The sequence below is a fragment of the Oryx dammah genome, unplaced genomic scaffold, assembly GCF_014754425.2.
Source record: "Oryx dammah isolate SB20612 unplaced genomic scaffold, SCBI_Odam_1.1 HiC_scaffold_11077, whole genome shotgun sequence".
NCBI classification, from domain to species: domain Eukaryota; kingdom Metazoa; phylum Chordata; class Mammalia; order Artiodactyla; family Bovidae; genus Oryx; species Oryx dammah.
In genome coordinates, this window is record NW_024080471.1 from 5,930,751 (window position 1) to 5,950,231 (window position 19,481).

The following is a 19,481-nucleotide window of genomic DNA, read 5'->3' on the forward strand; positions in this document are numbered from 1 at the left end:
ACTCATCACAGCATTAGCTAGTATATTTCCAAACAGTGACCCTAGGAAGCCAAGCACTGACTCCAGCAAAGCCCAACCCACCGGTGCTTCCCACCTCCCTCAGAATCAGGTCCCGCACCTCCAATTTTAAGATTTTATTTTTACAGAAGCAGTGTAGCTGTTGTGCTGATGAAAGTATCTCCCCCCTCATCTACTCCACTCTCCCCACACCACTCCTTTGATGTTCCTGAGACCCACCAAGCTTGTCTTCCCTCAGGGCCACTGTGGGAAGTGGCCACCATCTCTTTCTATCCATTGCTGCCACTGCCTGGAACACACTGTGACACGGCTTTGTGAGTCACAGGACTCAGGCCTCTGCACAAATGTCCCCTTTTCAGAGGAGCCTCCCTTAATCACGATCTCTAAACCAGTTCCAGCACCGCCTTCTGCCTCCTCCACCCCTCTTCATAGCATCTCTCCTCCTAGAAATTATTTTCCACGTTACAGAAAAACCTGAATGAACTTTTTAGTCAACCCAGTGTATTTATCCAGCATGTTGTTTATTGGTTTTCACTTGTTTCTTTAGACATGATTAACAGGACTAAAATCAGTCTTGCTGTATCCCCAGAGCCTAGAGCAGTGTCTGCCGCGGGATGTGCTCAGTATTTCTGTCGAATGAATGAATGTACCTCTGACTCAGAGCATTTCTGAACTTTGTCAGGGAAACTGTCTTCAGGTCAAATCTACAATCTCAATGCAAGGCTTATTCAATGAATTACATGATCAATGATTTCTGGTTGCAGAAAAAACAAATTTGCTCTAAAGAAAAAATGAATACTTGCTATCACTACAGAATTCCGAAAAAATAAGTAACGTACAATTCTGAGTAAATATGCAAAATGTTTTTTGAAAAATGGCCACCACCACTGAATGAAGTGTTGAGTCTTCCAAGCTAACTACCTGGAGGCAGGACACCCTTGACTGGATGTGAGTGCTGAGAGTGGTCGAGAAGCAGTTCCTGATCACACACATCTTCACCTCTAAGGGGAGCTCTCCAGGGGCCCACAGGGAGGAGGGGTGAGGATACTCTATGCAGTTCAAGGACATTTAGTGAGGCCCCATCCTCCAGAGAAAGGCATGGTGTTCCTGCTGTTGTTCAGTCGCTCATTCATGTCTGACTCTTTGCAACCCCATGGACTGCAGCATACCAGGCCTCCCTGTCCCTCATCATCTCCTAGAGTTTGCCCAAGTTCATGTTCACTGTATCTGTGATGCCGTCCAACCATCTTATCCTCTGACGCCCTCTTCTCCTCCTGCCCTCAATCTTTACCAGCATCAGGAACTTTTCCAAAGAGTCGTCTGTTTGCATCAGATGACCAAAATACTGGAGCTTCAGCTTCAGCATCAGTCTTTCTGGTGAATATTCAGAGTTGATCTCCCTTAAGATTGACTGGTCTGATCTCCTTGCTGTCCAAGAGACTTTCAGCAGTCTTCTCCAGCACCACAGTCCGAAGGCATCAATTCTTTGGTGTTCTGCCTTCTTTATAGTCCAGCACTCACAACTGTCTGTGACCACTGGGAAGACCATAGCCTTAACTATACAGGCCTTTGTTGGCAGAGTAATGTCTCTGCTTTTCAAGACACTGTCTAGGTTTGTCCCTGTATGGAACAACTGATGGGTTCAAGATCAAGAAAGGAGTATGACAGGGCTGTCTACTGTCACCCTCTTTAACCTATAAGCTGAGCACATCATGGGAAATGCTGGGCTGGACAAGTTACAAGCTGGAATCAAGATAGGCAGGAGAAACATCAACAACCTCAGACATGCAGATGATACCACTCTAATGGCAGAAAGGGAAGGGGAAATAAAGAGCCTTTTGATGAGGGTGAAGCAGGAGAATGAAAGAGTCGGCTTAAGACTAAATATTAAAAAAAACTAAGATCATAGCAACCAGTCCCATTACTGCATGGCAAATAGAAGGGGAAAAGGTGGAAGCAGTGACAGATTTCCTCTTCTTGGGCTTCAAAAACACTGTGGACAGTGACTGCCACCATGAAATCACAGGACGATTGCTTCTTGACAGGAAAAGCGTGGTGGGGGTACATAAAAAAAGCCCACTCAGATCTAAGCCTCTGACTGCTCGCCTACCTTGGTCTTCTTTCACAACTGGTGTCACTGGTGTCTAATCTCTCCCTATTCCTGTGGCTGCTCAGGTTAGAATTCACCTCCTGCTGGGGATGTGACTTAGCAGATCACAGATTCTAGGGAAAGGACCACAAGGAGGGGGCTCTGTAGCCCCACTGGTCCAGCCTTTAGGGAAGGTGGCAGACTCTCATCTTTCTTGAATGTCTTCAACAACTTCTCACTTCTCCCTTCAGTTAGTGATACAGTTAAGGTTAAGATCAACATGTGGGCCCAGAAGAAAGTGTTCAGGAGCAGGTCACCTAGGGCTGCCTTTTCATCTTCGACTTCAGCTATCCGTTCACCAGAGGGCCAAACAGAGGTCTAGGTTCTAGGTTAATGGCCCAGCTGAGCTCATTAACCGAATAGGAACAGGGGTTTGGGGCTACCAGTGCTGTTACTATTTCACAGTAATCTAGTTGCGCTGGTAAAGTGAAGTGAAAGTCGCTCAGTTGTGTCCAACTCTTTGCAACTCCATTGACTGTACAATCCATGGAACTCTCCAGGCCAGAATACAGGAGTGGGTAGCCTTTCCCTTCTCCAGGGGATCTTCCCAACTCAGAGACGGAACCCAGATCTCCTGCATTGCGGGTGAATTCTTTACCAGCTGAGCCACAAGGGAAGTTGGGTTGGTAGGTCCTGGTCATTTCTTTCATCCGAGTCATGAGTCCATCACTAGGCCAGAACTGAAGCAACAACCATCAGCTCCATAAGAATGAGGCCTTTTCAAATTGTTCTCCCAACACCTAGCACACTACTTGCCACATTAACAGAAAGCAACTACCATCTGTTGAATAAACAAGCAAATCTCGGAATGCACAGTTTCAAAGGATAGGCCTTTGCCATAAGCATATCAAGCTAGATTCTCCAAGATTCCCTCTGTCTGTTCCTCAGCCAGGGTGATGACACAAACATGCTAATAAGCCTCAAGGCTTGAGGATTTTACAGATCCAGAAGGCTCTCAACTCTGCTGGCACATTTGAGTAACCCAGAAGGATTTCTGTTTTCTAATACTAATACCTGTTCCTGAACCTCACTCGAGACCAGTTAAATCAGAACCCTGAAATAAGACCTAAGTAACAGTATTTAAAGAGCCTCTTAGTGATCCTAATGTACAGCCCAGGTGAGAACCACTGATGGGTGAGGTGCATCTTCTTAGGCTGAGTTAGAAGAAACCCCAGTGACAACAATGCAAACCTAAGGGCCAAGAGGGAGGAATAAATATCTTCTCTTCCAGACAGGCACTGACAAGTCAGAAAGAAAAAGGCTGAGAAAGGGACGTTTCCAAGGGAAAAACACATGACAAGAGACATCTGGGCTTTACAAAATCACTGAGGGCATAGACTTTGTTCAGAAATCCCTGGAGTGGCTTCTCTACTGTAGTTAATGTGTGAACATGAGCTGAAGGCAAGTGTGAGGACACCCAGAGCCCAGGGAGAAGCAGCAGGCCTGAGGGCAGAAATGGAGGCAGGGGATGAAGCTCAGGGGACAGCACAGAGCTGGGAGACGCAAGGTCGCCTTGGAATGTCTCCCAGTTCACTCCACACCTGAAAGAACGGAGGCTGTGCCCCTGGCAGAACTCACATTTGAGGCAGAACGTGAACGCTAAGAACTTGGGATTAATGGGGAAATGGACAGGATTTCAGACATGAAGTCAACATTGAGAGGCAACCTGGTGAGGAAAAGAGGGCTGCATTTTCCCATCAGCATTTTGTTGCTCAAGTTCATCTGATGGTCATAACTTGGCCAGGAACAGCATAGTTGCCCCTGGGTCGGGGGATGTGAAAATGAGTTTGGCTTGGAGTTCATGGTCAAGGATGGGAGAAGGAGGTGGAGTGGACACAGGTGCTCAGTGCCACGGACGGAAGGACAGCCAGGAGGGGCCCTGGGGAAGCACAAAGGAGAGAGAATAAATCTCCACAAATGGGATTTGGGGGCAGGGTGTGTGTTAGGGGAGGGGTAACAGCGGAGGCTGCCCAGAAAAAGGGAAGTTGAATAAAGGGAAGTTTCTCTATTAGTTGAGAATTTCTGATTGCTTAGATTTGACCTTGGAGCCAACCATGAAGAGGCAGTCTGCCACGCAAGGGACTGGTGTTGACAAAATTGCAGGGAGAAGGTCCATAAGTTGCTTTTTCTAAGGCACTGTTTTCAAATACTATTGAGAATTTCACAGCCGATGGATCAGGCCAGACAGAGACAGGCTGGTGACCAAGCAGCAGCAGAGCCAACCTGACTGCCCAGTGATATGACACTCACAAAATACCAATGCTGTTGCCCCTGTGTGTGTGTGCTCAGTTGTGTCCGACTTTTTTGCGACCCCAGGGACTGTAGCCCACCAGGATCCTCTGTTCATGGGACTTCCCAGGCAATAATACTGAAGTGGGTTGCCATTTCCTTCTCCAGAGAAGGAAATTCTTAGTACACATATCAGTCCCCGGAAAGAGCAGAGGATGGGTCTGCTTTAGTACCTTCAAACGGAAAGCTAGGAAGCAGACACAGTAGAAAGAGACAGTTCCCAGGAAGAACAAAAAAAGACTGACCTACTATCTCGAGATGTATTTAAAACAAATATCCCTGAATATTTAGGTAAGATCTATAACCTATCTAGTTTTGCCTTCCTTTTAACAGGGCTTCCCAGGTAGTGCTCCAAGCCCTAAAAATGAACTCTTTCTTTGCTTTTCAGATCTTTCTGGAATCCTACTGTCCTAGATTTTCCCTGCCTCATCAAGTCTTTCTTCCACTTTCACCAAAACCTGTGAAAGACACTGAATCTTGCAAGGAGCTGGGTCGTCTACTGGCCCTTATATATCCTCAGTGCCCAGAGCAAGCACTTGGCAGATAGAAGAGGATTAAATATGAAAACCTTATTTGTCCTTTCTCCAGCAAACAGATAACATCAGAGAGAAAAATGAGTTACAGAAAAGAAGTTGCCCTGGATTAAGAATTGGGTAACTCACAATCAAAAATGGGCAAAAGATCTAAAGACATACCAATGGCTAAAAGGCACACGAAAAGATGCCCAACATTGCTAATTATTAGAGAAATGGAAATCAAAATTTGGAAATCAAAATACCTATGATGAGGTATTACCTCACGTCAGTAAGAATCAGTTCAGTTCAGTTGTTTGGTCATGTCCGACTCTTTGCGACCCCACGAAGCGCAGCACGCCAGGCCTCCCTGTCCATCACCAACTCCCGGAGTTTACCCAAACCCATGTAAATTGAGTCGGTGATGCCATCCAATCATCTCATCCTCTGTTGTCTCCTTCTCCTCCTGCCCTCAATACTTCCCAGCATCAGAGTCTTTTCCAATGAGTCAGCTCTTCACATCAGGTGGCCGAAGTACTGGAGTTTCAGCTTTAGCATCAGTCCTTCCAATGAACACCCAGGACTGATCTCCTTTAGGATGGACTAGTTGGATCTCCTTGCAGTCAAAGGGACTCTCAACAGTCTTCTCCAACACCACAGTTCAAAGCATCAGTTCTTCAGCACTCAGCTTTCTTTATAGTCCAACTCTCACATCCATACATGACCACTGGAAAAACCATAGCCTTGACTAGACGGACCTTAGTTGGCAAAGTAATGTCTCTGCTTTTTAATACGCTGTCTAGGTTGGTCATACTTTCCTTCAAAAGAGTAAGCGTCTTTTAATTTATGGCTGCAATCACCATCTGCCGTGATTTTGGAGCCCCCAAAAATAAAGTCAACCCCTGACTGACATCAGTCAGAATGGTCATCACCATAAAGTCTACAATAACAAATGCTGCAAAGGTGTGGAGAAAGGGGAACACAAACTGGTGCAGTCACTGTGGAAACTGGTGTGGAGGTTCCTCAAAAAATTAAAAATAGAGCTACCACATGATTCACAATCCCACTCTTGGGCATACATCCAGAGTAAACCACAATTCAAAAAGATACTGTTGGCAATTTGGACCAGATAATTCTTTGCTGTGGGGGGCAGCCCTGTGCTTTGTAGGGTTTTTAGCAGCATCCTTGCCCTCTCCTACTAGATGTCAGAAGGACATCCCCTCCCAACAACCCAGTCATGACAATAAACAAAAATTTGTCTAGACATTGCCAAGTGTCTCCTGGGGTGGCCAAATCACCCCATTTGAGAACTACTGGTTTAGAAGAACCACCAGTGACATAGCAGGTGAGGAGATCAGAAAGCAGACTCATCTGAATGGTCTTTATCATGAGCCAATGTCTCTTCACAGCTTTTCTCTAGAAACAACAGAGAGAGGCTGTTAGCTAGAAAATCCTACTCCACAAAGCCTAATACTATAGGCTGGATGAAGCAACACTATGTCTCAACAGAAGCAAATGAATCCACTCAAATCTCTCTCACACCAGATGCATTCCAGGCAACTGGGACCCTCGGCACTGGAGGTATGCCAACTGAATGTCATGCTATTATTTCTGAAGGACAAGATGAACACCCCAGGCATGGAGGTAAGACCAAACATGGGTTTGAGGCCTATGCTCCTCATATTCCTACAACAAACTCTCACCTCTGAAGGCACACTGGACAAGTCTCCTTCCTACAAAGAATTTAAAATACAATCCATCTTATAAAGAAAGACTAAAGGAGAGAAATACTCAACCATGCCATCTTAGCCAGAGAGGGGTGACCTCTCTATAGCCACTAAAAAGGAGTCTCTTGAAATGTGAAAATATACATCAGATTTTAACAAAACTCAAAGAGTCTCAGAGCAGAAAACTTGAGAATCAACTCCTTGGCTGGGGTCAACTACCTTCGGCAAAGTAAAAGTAAAGGTGATTTTGGTTTCCTAGAACTACTGGTACACATCCTACTGGAATATTCAACTCAAAACCAGTATCAACTTATCTGAATTTAATTAAAAAGTTGATGAAATAAAAATCTAAAAATTACTACCAAAGGAAAAATATTTACGAAAGGAAAAATAAACCAAAATCACAACAAGGAAACAACACAAATACATAGGAATGCTCTTGAGATTTCCTATTAAAGAAAAACTATAAAACTTGATTGAATAGTAACTGGAAAGACATATCATGTTCCTGAATGACTCCCAGATACAGATTCCTCATTATTTTCTAGATTGGGTGCTAAGTCACTTCAGTCGTGTCTGACTCTGCTTCCCCATGGACTGTAGCCTGCTAGGTTCCCCTGTCCATGGAATTCTCCAGGCACAAATACTGGAGTGGGCTGCCATGCCCTTCTCCATTTTCAAGATTAGGATTAGTTAATTTTAATCAATATCCTGAGTTTTCTCTATAAATTAGAAAATTATTCTCAAACCACTTTAACATAGGAAAATGTGTTGAATATAATGAATCTTTTATAGGACAATACTGATTATCTTTTCATATGATCAGTATACACATGTATAAGCAAAATATAGTCTATTCTATTATGTGCTAATTGTACTTCTAAGAAACCTTACATAATCAAAAATTGTCATATAAAAACAATCATTTCAATCAGAAAAGGAGAATTTAATCTAGAAAGTGAGTAGTGATAGTTATTTTTCCCCACAGAAGTTTCTTACTATAGTTTATATATTATCACATAAGGAATTCCCTTAGCCCTGGCAGTGGTGAAGAATCCACTTGCCTACGTAGGAGACACTGGTTTGATCCCTGGTCCAGGAAGCTCCTACAAGCTGCAGGGCAACTGAGCCTCTGTGTTACAGCTACTGAAGCCCGGAGGCCCTAGAGCCTGTGCTCTGCAACGAGTGAAGCCTCACCAATAGGAGGCCCTCACACTGCAGCTAGAGAGTAGCCCCCACTGGTCACAGCTAAAAAGCTGGTGCATAGCAATGAAGACCCAGCACAGCCTAAAACAAATAAATACAGTCATAAAAAAATTTTTAAATAAGTTGATTTAAACTGCTAACATCGACCAAAAAAACACAGAAATGCCTCCTTATCTGCCTTCTAATCAAGAAGTCTCAAGGCCAGCTCTCTGTCATAGCTGGCCTTGATCTTGCTTTGACCTTGAGGTTGTCATCACAATACAGATCACAAGCATAAAGCAAAGATAGCCATCATGTACTGGAACAACAGTGTGTATGAATTCCTCTGCTTTATTTGGTTGCAACAGTGGTTTTCCATTTAAGAGAGCTTTCTACTTATAACGTGTGGTATCAGTCGAGCAAAGCAAATCTTGGTTCTTAACTGATTGTTACACTCAATAGCGTTGTAAACTCAATCGACAGAAGAAATGCCTTTGCACCAAAATACCTGCATTGTTGGTGCCTGAACTTTTCAACTATATGAATTTTTTTGCTTTGCTCTTTATAATTTTTAATACCACAGTTCTTCAATGAACATGTAAGTCTATAATCATATAGAACAATATTTTTAATTAGGAAAAGCAGTTTTGAAAAAGGCACCTTTAATTTCACCATCTCACTCTAACAATTATTCTCCTTTACAACATTTTCCTCCAAACTTTACCAAATGGAGTTTTTATGTAGCTGTATATATGCAGTGTCTATATAACTATTGTTTTATGGTTTTATTTATGCTGCTCCACAATATTCATAATTAATATTTAAATACTCTGAATAATAATTCAACAGACTGATGTAACATATGTTATCAATATCTACCCAATTGGGCATTGAGGTTATTATATCTTCAATAAAAAGCTAGCAAAAAATCTCTGCATATACAGTATTCTTATGCTGCTAATGCTTTTATTGGGATAACTTCCCAGAAATGAGATCATTATCTCAAAGGGTATGAACATTTTTATGTCTTTAGGTATTACAGGGTCATTCAAAAGGACTATCCCTGGAGAAGGAAATGACAACCCACTTCAGTATTCTTGCCTGGAATTGACAAGTCCATTGACAGAGGAGCCTGGCAGGCTGCAGTCCACAGAGTTACACGACTGAGCACACAGGCATGAGGGTAGAGTGAGATGGGTTTGTAGTAATAAACTTGGTAGAACTTAAAAAAAAAAAAAGGACTATCTCAATTTATGCTATACTCTACAATGAACAAGACTTTCTCTCTACCACTGTTATACCAGCACAGATTTTGATGATTTTTAAGTATACTTTTGCTAACTTAGTAAGGACAAACCATTACCTTAATATTGCCCTAATGTGTACTTTTCTCATAACTGGCAAGTCAAAAAATTTCTTCTACATTTGCTTTTTATTTGTGGACACATTCAAATCTAAATTGGGAACGCTTGTTCTTAGCCAGGATCAAGTACTCTGTAGTGGAGATAACACAGGATTTGGAAGCCTGTATCAGTTTTCAAACCAGGCAGGCCAGGGGTCCAAATGTGGCTCCGTTATGTCCCAGCCATTTGACCTTGGCTCACTGTAAAACAGGACGACAGCTACCCCACGTGGTTGCTACGAGGACTAAATGAGATAAACTCTGCTGGTGGTTTTCAGCCAGAGTATTCAAGAGAATCACCTCAAAGGCTGTAAAATTATTGAAGCCAGATCTTACCCCAGGCCAAATGAGTCAGAAACTCAAGGGGCAAAACCCAGGGCTATGTATGCTTTTTTAAAAGCACAGGCAGTGACTATCCTTCCCTGAGGGAACATTTCTGCTTTATACTCCAAGGAAAGCACCACATACACAAAGCACACAACACTCCACTCTCATTCTCAGAGTTCACCTTGCCTCCTGCTTCACTGAGAAAACAGAAGCACAGACTCCCCCCGCAGTCTCAGCTCTGCCTTCTCTCCTGCACTGTGAGCACGCTAACTCCCCCTCCCTGTGCAGACTGGCTGCCAGGCCTCTCAGCCCACGAGGTCATGGGCCCAGCAAGTGCCCCCTTCCTCTTGTACATCAATTCCTCCCCTTCTCTCTACCAGGTCATGCCCATCAGCTTACAAAACCATGTGGTCACATTATCTACCTTCATACAGACACACACACACATTCATTCTTATTCTCACATGCATCCCTGGTTTCCACTCTATTTCTGTTCCCCTTTATGGCAAAATTCCCCTCAAAAGGTTTACATCTGCTGCCCCCCCATTCTCTGCAAGATCGCAAACTACTCTGTTTTCAAATCCAAGGGTAAATGCTTGTCTCTTCCTCCCTGATCTATCCACAGCTCACCATGCCCTTCGGAAAGCTTGTTCTTCACTTGGCTTCCAGGGGAACTCTCTCCTCTGGTTCCTCTTCTACCAAGGAAGCGTGTCCTTCCTAAGTCCTTCTGAAAGCATCCTCCCCTCTTCCTGACCATTAAGCACTGTGGCTCCAGGAGTCACTTGTTCCTAGGACCTCTTATCTACCATTGTTCCTTTGGTGAAGTCAGTTTCACTGCTTTAATTTTCATCAATGCACAAATAATTCCCAAGGAAGAGAATCTTATCTTCAAGCCAGACTTTGCCCAGGAAAACCAGACTCATCTACACAAGCACACACTTAACACACAAACATGTGTCCAAACACACACTTTTAGTCAACCCCATCCAAATAGGCTGTTCACCGTCCTTCTATCTCACCTGCCCAGGCCAAAAAAACCTAAAAATTTCCCAGACTCCTCCTCCTTTCATGGCTCACAACTTCCATGAAGGCAAATCCTACTGGCTCTATTTCAAATATATATGAAACAGACGAGTCCTCACATATTCTATTGCTCCCACCTTAGTCTCAGTCACAATCAACTCTCATCTGAACTACAGCAACAACCTCCAATGGTTCTGCTTGGTCCCCGCAGACCCTTCTCCACAAAGAACCAGAGTGGTTTTGAAATACAGCTCGGACTAGGTTCGCTCCTCTGCTCAGAACCCTTCAGTGGCTTCTCAGATCACTCAGGGGAAAAGTCCAAGTACTAGCGGAGGTCTCCAAGGCCCTGCGTGATTTGACCTGAAGACTTTCTAACCTCATGTCCTCCTCCGATCACCTCTTCTCCCCTCTGCTCTGGCTCTACCGGCCTCCCTGTGGTTTTCAAACATGACCAGCAGGAATCTATCTCAAGGCTCCCTCTTCCCTACATTTTTACATGTTTCCCTTGGTTCCCTTCAGCTTTCTGCTAAGATGTCACCTTATCCATGAGGCCATCTCCAACCACTCTACATAAAAGAGCATCTCCCACGGTGGTATGCCTGTCACCCTCATTCTCTCCATATCCCTTCATTGTATTCAACACTACCCAATCCCAGGGACGGTGGGAGCCTGGTGGGCTGCCGTCTATGGGGTCGTACCAAGTTGGACACGACTGAAGCGACTCAGCAGCAGCAGCAGCAGCGCTGTGTGCATGTTATTTCTATGTTGTTTTCTTCCTTATTCCTTTTGCCCCCTAAGAACACAAATTGTGCACAGGAAGGGACTAGGTTTTGTTCCTTGCTAACTCCTCACAGCCTGGCACATACTAGGTGTTCAAGATACACTTGAAGGAATTAGAGAAGACATCTGCCTCCTTTAAACAGGCTGCTATATACATTTGAAAAAGAACATTTAGGTAACAAAAAAGAGCTCCTGGAAGAACATAAAATTCAAGAGAACATAAACATAAAACATGAAACTCAAGAGAAGATAAATGTAGATGTCAAAATCTCACAAATGTCAAAGTTGAAAAACTGGAGAGAAAAGGTAAAAAAAATTAGGCAATCTTTCCAAAACATCCAGTTTCTGAATAATACACAGGCCACGAGAGGCTAAACCATTCAAGGAAACTTCTTGCAACTGTGGCCATAAGTGTCCTGACTGACAGTGCCTACTGAGGGCTTAACACAATGAATGGCTCATGATCACGAGACTTCAGAAAACCATGGACACAGCAGATCCAAGAAACATCCAGAAAAAGGGTCAATAAACAAGCTTCATAAAAAGACTCAAGGGTTAGACAAGCACTAAGCTTCTCACCAGTACCAACTGAAACTACAAGACAATGGACCAATGAGTTAAAAACATAGAGAAAATAATTTCAGGCTTGTACTCATATAATTTTCAATTAAGTATAAAAGTAGAATAAAGCCATTTTCAGACACATAAGGCTTCAAAAATGTTTACTTTCGTGTCTTCTTTCACCAGAGGATGCACTTCGCTAAATTAGAGATTAAACCAAGTATGAGGAAACTGAAATCTAAAGAGCTATGAGAGAGGTGAAAAGAACTGTCAAGATGATGGGGAGGGACATATCACAGTGACAGCTATGCAGTCAGCCTCCTGAGCAACCGCTCCTGATTATGTCAGAAGTCTTGGAGGGAGAATAATTCAACAAATTAAAATGACAGTCTACTTAATGTGTCTGCATACATTGCATATTGGAAATTTATACAACTAGGGAATAGTTTGAAAATACATAAAAACAAAATAAACACAAAGGTAACTTCACAAAAAACCAACAAGATTCAGGAAAGGAAAAGGAATCATAGTATACTACCCGGCTCCACTTTTCCACTCAGTTCAGTTGCTCAGTCGTGTCCAACTCTTTGCAACCCCATGGACTGCAGCATACCAGGCCTCCCTGTCCATCACCAAGTCCCGGAGTTTACTCAAACCTATGTCCATTGATTGGTGATGCCACCCGCCATCTCATCCTCTGTCGTCCCTTTCTCCTCTTGCCTTCAATCTTTTCCAGCATCAGGGTCTTTTCAAATGAGTCAGCCCTTCGCATGAGGTGGCCAAAGTATTTCAGTTTCAGCTTCAACATCAGTCCTTCCAATGAACACCCAGGACTGATCTTTACAATGTACTAGTTGGATCTCCTTGCAGTCCAAGGGACTCTCAAGAGTATTCTCCAATATCACAGTTCAAAAGCATCAATTCTTTGGAGCTCACCTTTCTTTATAGTCCAACTCTCACATCCATACATGACTACTGGAAAAACCACTGCCTTGACTAGATGGACCTTTATTGGCAAAGTAATGTCTCTGCTTTTTAAAATGCTCTCTAGGTTGGTCATAACTTTTCTCTTGAGGAGCAAGCGTCTGTTAATTTCATGGCTGCAGTCACCATCTGCAGTGATTTTGGAGCCCCCCAAAATAAAGTCTGCCACTGTTTCCCCATCTATTTGCCGTGAAGTGATGGGACCAGATGCCATGATCTTCGTTTTCTGAATGTTGAGCTTTAAGCCAGCTTTTTCACTCTCCTCTTTCACTTTCATCAAGAGGCTTTTTAGTTCTTCTTGGCTTTCTGCCATAAGGGTGGTGTCATATGCATATCTGAGGTTATTGATATTTCTCCCAGCAATCTTGATTCCAGCTTGGGCTTAATCCAGCCCAGCATTTCTCATGATGTACTCTGCATATAAGTTAAATAAGCAGGGTGACGATACACAGCCTTGACATATTCCTTTTCCTATTTGGAACCAGTCTCTTGCTCCATGTCCAGTTCTATCTGTTGCTTCCTGACCTGCATACAGATTTCTCATGAGGCAAGTCAGGTGGTCTGCTATTCCCATCTCTTTCAGAATTTTCCAAGTTTATTGTGATCCACACGGTCAAAGGCTTTGGCATAGTCAATGAAGCAGAAGTAGATGTTTTTCTGGAACTCTCCTGCTTTTTCGATGAGCCAGCAGATGTTGGCCATTTGATCTCTGGTTCCTCTGCCTTTTCTAAAACCAGCTTGAACATCTGCAAGTTTACGGTTCATGTATTGCTGAAGCCTGGCTTGGAGAATATTGAGTATTACTTTACTAGCGTGTGAGATGAGTGCAACTGTGTGGTAGTTTGAGCATTGTTTGGCATTGCCTTTCTTTGTGATTGGAATGAAAGCTGACCTTTTCCAGTCCTGTGGCCATTGCTGAGTTTTCCAAATGTGCTGGCAAATTGAGTGCAGCACTTTCACAGCATCATCTTTTAGGATTTGAAATAGTTCAACTGGAATTCCATCACTTCCACTAGCTTTGTTCATAGTGATGTTTCCTAAGGCCCACTTGACTTCACATTCTACGATGTCTGGCGCTAGGTGAATGATCACACCACCATGATTATCTGGGTTGTGAAGATCTTTTTTGTATATTTCTGTGTATTCTTGCCACCTCTTCTTAATATCCTCTGCTTCTGATAGGTCCATACAATTTCTGTCCTTTATTGAGCCCATCTTTGCATGAAATGTTCCCTTGGTATCTCTAATTTTCTTGAAGAGATCTCTAGTCTTTCCCATTCTATTGTTTTCTTCTATTTCTTTGCCTTGATCGCTGAGGAAGGCTTTCTTATCTCTCCTTGCCATTCTTTGGAACTCTGCATTCAAATGCTTATATCTTTTCTTTTCTCCTTTGCTTTTTGCTTCTCTTCTTTTCACAGCTATTTGTAAGGCCTCCTCAGACAGCCATTTTGCTTTTTTGCATTTCTTTTTCTTGGGGATGGTCTTGCTCCCTGTCTCCTATACAGTGTCATGAATCTCCATCCATAGTTCATTAGGCACTCTGTCTATCAGATCTAGGCCCTTAAATCTATTTCTCACTTCCACTGTATAATCGTAAGGGGATTTGATTTAGGTCATACCTGAATGGTCTAGTGGTTTTCCCTACTTTCTTCAATTTGTCTGAATTTGGCAATAAGGAGTTCATGATCTGAGCTACAGTTAGCTTCTGGTCTTGTTTTTGCTGACTGTATAGAGCTTCTCCATCTTTGGCTGCAAAGAATATAACCAATCTGATTTTGGTGCTGACCATCTGGTGATGTCCATGTGTAGAGTCTTCTCTTGTGTTGTTGGAAGAGTGTGTTTGCTATGACCAGTGCGTTCTCTTGGTAGAACTCTATTAGCCTTTGCTCTGCTTCTTTCTGTACCCCAAGACCAAATTTGCTCTTTACTCCAGGTATTTCTTGACTTCCTACTTTTGCATTCCAGTCCCCTATAATGAAAAGGACATCTTTTTTGAGTGTTAATTCTAGAAGGTCTTGTAGGTCTTCATAGAACCGTTCAACTTCAGCTTCTTCAGCATTACTGGTTGGGGCATAGACTTGGATTATTGTGATATTGAATGGTTTCCCTTGGAAATGAACAGAGATCATTCTCTTTTTTGGGACTGCATCCAAGTACTGCATTTCGGAGTCTTGTGGACTATGACGGCTACTCCATTTCTTTTAAGGGATTCTTGCCCACAGTAGTAGACATAATGGTCATCTGACTTAAATTCACCCATCCCAGTCCATCTTAGTTCACTGATTCCTAAAATGTCAACGTTCACTCTTCCTGTTTGATCACTTCCAATTTGCCTTGATTCATGGACCTCACATTCCAAGTTCCTATGCAATATTGCTCTTTACAGCATTGGAGCTTGCTATCATCACCGGTCACATCCACAACTGGGTGCTGTTTTTGCTTTGGCTCCGTCTCTTCATTCTTTCTGGAGTTATTTCTCCACTGATCTCTGGTAGTATTTTGGGCACCTACCAACCTGGGGAGTTCATCTTTCAGTGTCCTATCTTTTTGCCTTTTCATACTGTTCATGGGGTTCTCAAGGCAGGAATACTGAAGTGGTTTGCCATTCCCTTCTCCAGTTTTGTCAGAACTCTCCACCATGACCCATCCTTCTTGGGTGGCCCTACACAGCATGACTCATGGTTTCACTGAATTAGACAAGGCTGTGATCCATGTGATTAGATTGGTTAGTTTTCTGTGATTGTGGTTTTCAGTCTGTCTGCCCTCTGATGGAGAAGGATAAGAGGCTTATGAAAGCTTCCTGAGGGGATAGATTAACTGAGGGGGATACTGGGTCTTGTTCTGATGGGCAGTGCCATGCTCAGTAAATCTTTAATCTAATTTTCTGTTGATGGGTGGAGCTGTGTTCCCTCCCTGCTATTTACCTGGGGTGGAGGTAATGAAGATACTGGTGACCTCCCTCAAAAGATCCCATGCATGGACTGCTATAGTCCATGCCCCCAACCCTGCAGCAGGCCACCACTGACCCACTCCTTCACTGGAGACTCCCGGACCCACCCCAGACACCCACAGGCAAGTCCAGGACAGTCTCCTGTGGGTTCACTGTTCCTTTCTCCTGGGTCCTGGTGCACAAGCTTCTGTTGTGCCCTCCAAGAGTCTATTTCCCAGTCCTGTGTAAGTTCTGGCAGCTCTAAGTACTTTTACACTACTTAATGTAAGTGCCCAAAATAGTTACAACTGAAATTAACTATATTGGAAGGATGGGGGGATAAAAGCAAAGATACATGGAGTGGAGGTAGAGGATGATGAAAAAGTCAAGTTCTTAACCACTAGATCAGCAATAAATAATAACTAGAACTGGAATTTGAAGATGAGGAGGTAAATGATACAAGAATCAGTTAAGTTGTAAGCAGTTATCTGGGGATCTTGAGGCTTAGGGCTTTTGTTTTTCATAAAACAATATATGTTTTATGTTTTCATTAAAAAAATATGTCTCTTTAACTATCTACATAGTCAAACCTTTGGTAAAAAAATAAAAATTATGTCAACTGGCCTTACCACACTTAACTAGCAGCAGCAGATGACTTTTCAGAAGGAAAATTTAACAATGTATATCAAAAATGTCACATGAACACACTCTTTCACGTAGCCATTCCACTTTTACGAACTAAGAAAATCACTCTACAATGGAAAATCGAATGCATGACTTAGGATATTCATTGGCTATTTTGTGTTTCTTTTTCTAAAAATTGATGCTCATTTTCTTTGTTCATTCTTCCACTGACTTGATAGGGGTATTTTACTCTCTGATTTATAGAAACTCTGCATATTAGGGTTATTAACCCACTGTTGTAACTCATGCTGCAAATAAAACAGTACCTTTTGTCATACAAAGTTTTACATTTTTATATAAATAGGTCTATCAGTTTTATTTCTGGCTTCCGAAATTTAGATAAATATTTTCCCACATATTCTTTGGACTTTTTTTTTTTTAATTTAGACCTTTAATTGATGTATATTTTATTTTGGTATATGGTGGGAAATTGGGCTCAAGTTTTATTTTCTTCTAAAATCATAGCCAGTTATTCAACAGCATTTATTAATTCCTTTTTCAACTGATGTAGTGACTACTATATAATCAAATTTTCATATCTAGATAGATGTAAATAGGTGTATACACACACACACACATATATATATACAGACATATATACGTATATATAGAGGCAGACCTTGTTTTATTGTTCTTCATAGACACTGCATTGTTTTACAAACTGAAGGTATGTGGCAACCAAGTATTAAGCAAATCTATTGATACCACTTTTCCAAAAGCATTTGCTCACTTCATGTCTGTGTCACATTTCGGTAATTCTCGCAATGTTTCAAACTTCTTTTTTATTATTCTACTTGTTGTGGTGATCTTTGATGCTATACTATAACTCCCTGGAGGTTCAAATGATAGCAGTTTTCAGCAATAAAGTATTTCTAATTAAGGTATGTACTTTTTTTCTAGACAATCGATCTCTGGGTTGGGAAGATTCCCTGGAGAAGGGAATGGCAACCCACTCCAGTATTCTTGCCTGGGAAATCCATGGACAGACGAGCCTGGTGGGTTATAGTCGAAGGGGGTTGCAAAGAGTCAGACACGACTAAGCAACTAACACTTTCACTTTCAATGCTATTGCACACTTAATAGACTATAGTATAGTGTAAACATAATTTTTCTATGTATTAGGAAACCAAAAATTCACGTGACTGGCTTTCCTATGATATTTGGTTTATTGCAGTGGCATGGAATGGAACCCACGGTATCTCTAAGGTATGCCCATGTGTGTGTACACATATGTATGGTACATACAGTATACACATCTGTTTTGGACTCAGTTCTCTTCCACTGCTTTAAGCCACTGTGTAACACAGTGAAGCCAGATCAAAAGAAATCACTCACCTGTCCTTCTTCATCAAAAGCCATAACCACCACGGCAGCTCCAAACTTCTTAATCTTTCTGGCCTTCTCCAAGAAGTCATCCTCGCCCTCCTTCAGGCTGATGCTATTAACAATGCACTTCCCCTGGCAGCACTTTAACCCAGCTTCAATCACAGCAAAATTGGAAGAGTCAATGCACAAGGGCACCTGAGTACAGAAAGGCAAGATGATCACAGAAAGACAGCAAGTCACCACAAATCACCTTCCAAGGACCCTCATATATTCCCTCTTTCTCCTTTAGGGAAACAATATACAAATAACAGAGATAGGATTTTAATCTTATTCTTGTTCCTAAATACCAAAATATTTGGAGTAATTCCAGTCTAACAAGAGACCTCATGTGTGGGCCAGAAACTGGTAACTCAAAAGATCATAGCTAAATATCAGACTGAGAGCACAGAAGTCATTTCACTGGGGTCATTTCACCCCCTCTGATTCTGATTTTAAACAGGTCATTTAGCTTCTCTTCACCTTAAATTCTCAAAATATTTACTCCCAGAGAAGCCTTGAGGCTTTTAAGTGCAGAGCTTTAAGACACAAGTGAAGGATGGGTTGATGTAATTCAGTGCTTACCACACGACTTCTCCCTTAAACATCTGCTGAAGCTTAACAAAAAAACGACAGCCCTAGCTCTTAAGGCTCTAGGAATTGTCCTTAAAAGAATAACAAAAACAAAAAAAAGTCAAAACTCACTCCTCATCACACATTCAATTGTAAAGAAATGAACATTTTTAAGTTTTTAGAACCCATCTAAAATTTTTGAAAAGTTTGACACAAAAATTAACTTTCATCTTAAAAAACAAATGTAAAAGCTGACATTAATACTTCAATTTAATCTTGTTTTATGATTTTGTCTTACTCTGATATGCCTAAAAAGGTCCGTTCTTCCTGCAATAAGGAAGGACTATCTGATATCTGAGTTCCCTAGTCTGCAGTGGAAACAGAACTAATAATTGGTAGGAACAGGTAAGTATATCCTTCAGAGACATGAAAAGTTAGTTCTTAGGCTATTCAGACATCAGAGGAAATTCAATACTCCTTGTGACCAATTCCAGAAGCCTTGCAAACAGTCGCACTACTGTCACATCTTTCTCTCTGAAGTCTGGTTTATATTGAAAGGCTGCCATTATGTGAGGAAATGAACAATCAGAAACCACTGGGCTTTCAACGCAGTACAACAGAACACCAATGTATAAGATGACAGACAAAGGGAAAAGTGACAAAGTCAATGAGCGACAGAGCAGCACATGTAAATTCCCCTTGATGAATCGAAGTTCCATACAACCTTGGCAATGTCAGGCTCGGAAGCAATGAAGTTGCAGAATCTGGTCATTGCACTTGGACCATCCAGCATGCCATCATCCATGTTAATATCCAACACCTGGGCTCCCATTTCCACCTGCATTTTGGCAACGCTCAGTGCTTCCTGAGGAAAGAATTCAAGAGGAAGCAGTGTCAGGACAGGGTGACTCAAGAAAAGACTGACAAAAGTAGTCCTTCACCATCCCAGGCAGTCCCTTCTAATTCCACTTGGCTA

General features: G+C 42.2%; 1 protein-coding gene across 2 annotated transcripts in view; it reads right to left on the reverse strand.

The window, feature by feature from the left end:
* Positions 1 to 19,481, reverse strand: part of LOC120860477 (methionine synthase) — a 124,223-nt gene that overhangs the window by 60,114 nt on the left and 44,628 nt on the right. For both annotated transcript variants that reach the window (XM_040236296.1, XM_040236297.1), the window contains 2 exons: positions 19,230 to 19,370; positions 17,906 to 18,091 (listed from right to left, as the gene is read on the reverse strand). In XM_040236296.1, coding sequence (XP_040092230.1) covers positions 17,906 to 18,091; positions 19,230 to 19,370 — 327 coding nt within the window. The remainder of the gene's footprint in view (positions 1 to 17,905; positions 18,092 to 19,229; positions 19,371 to 19,481) is intronic.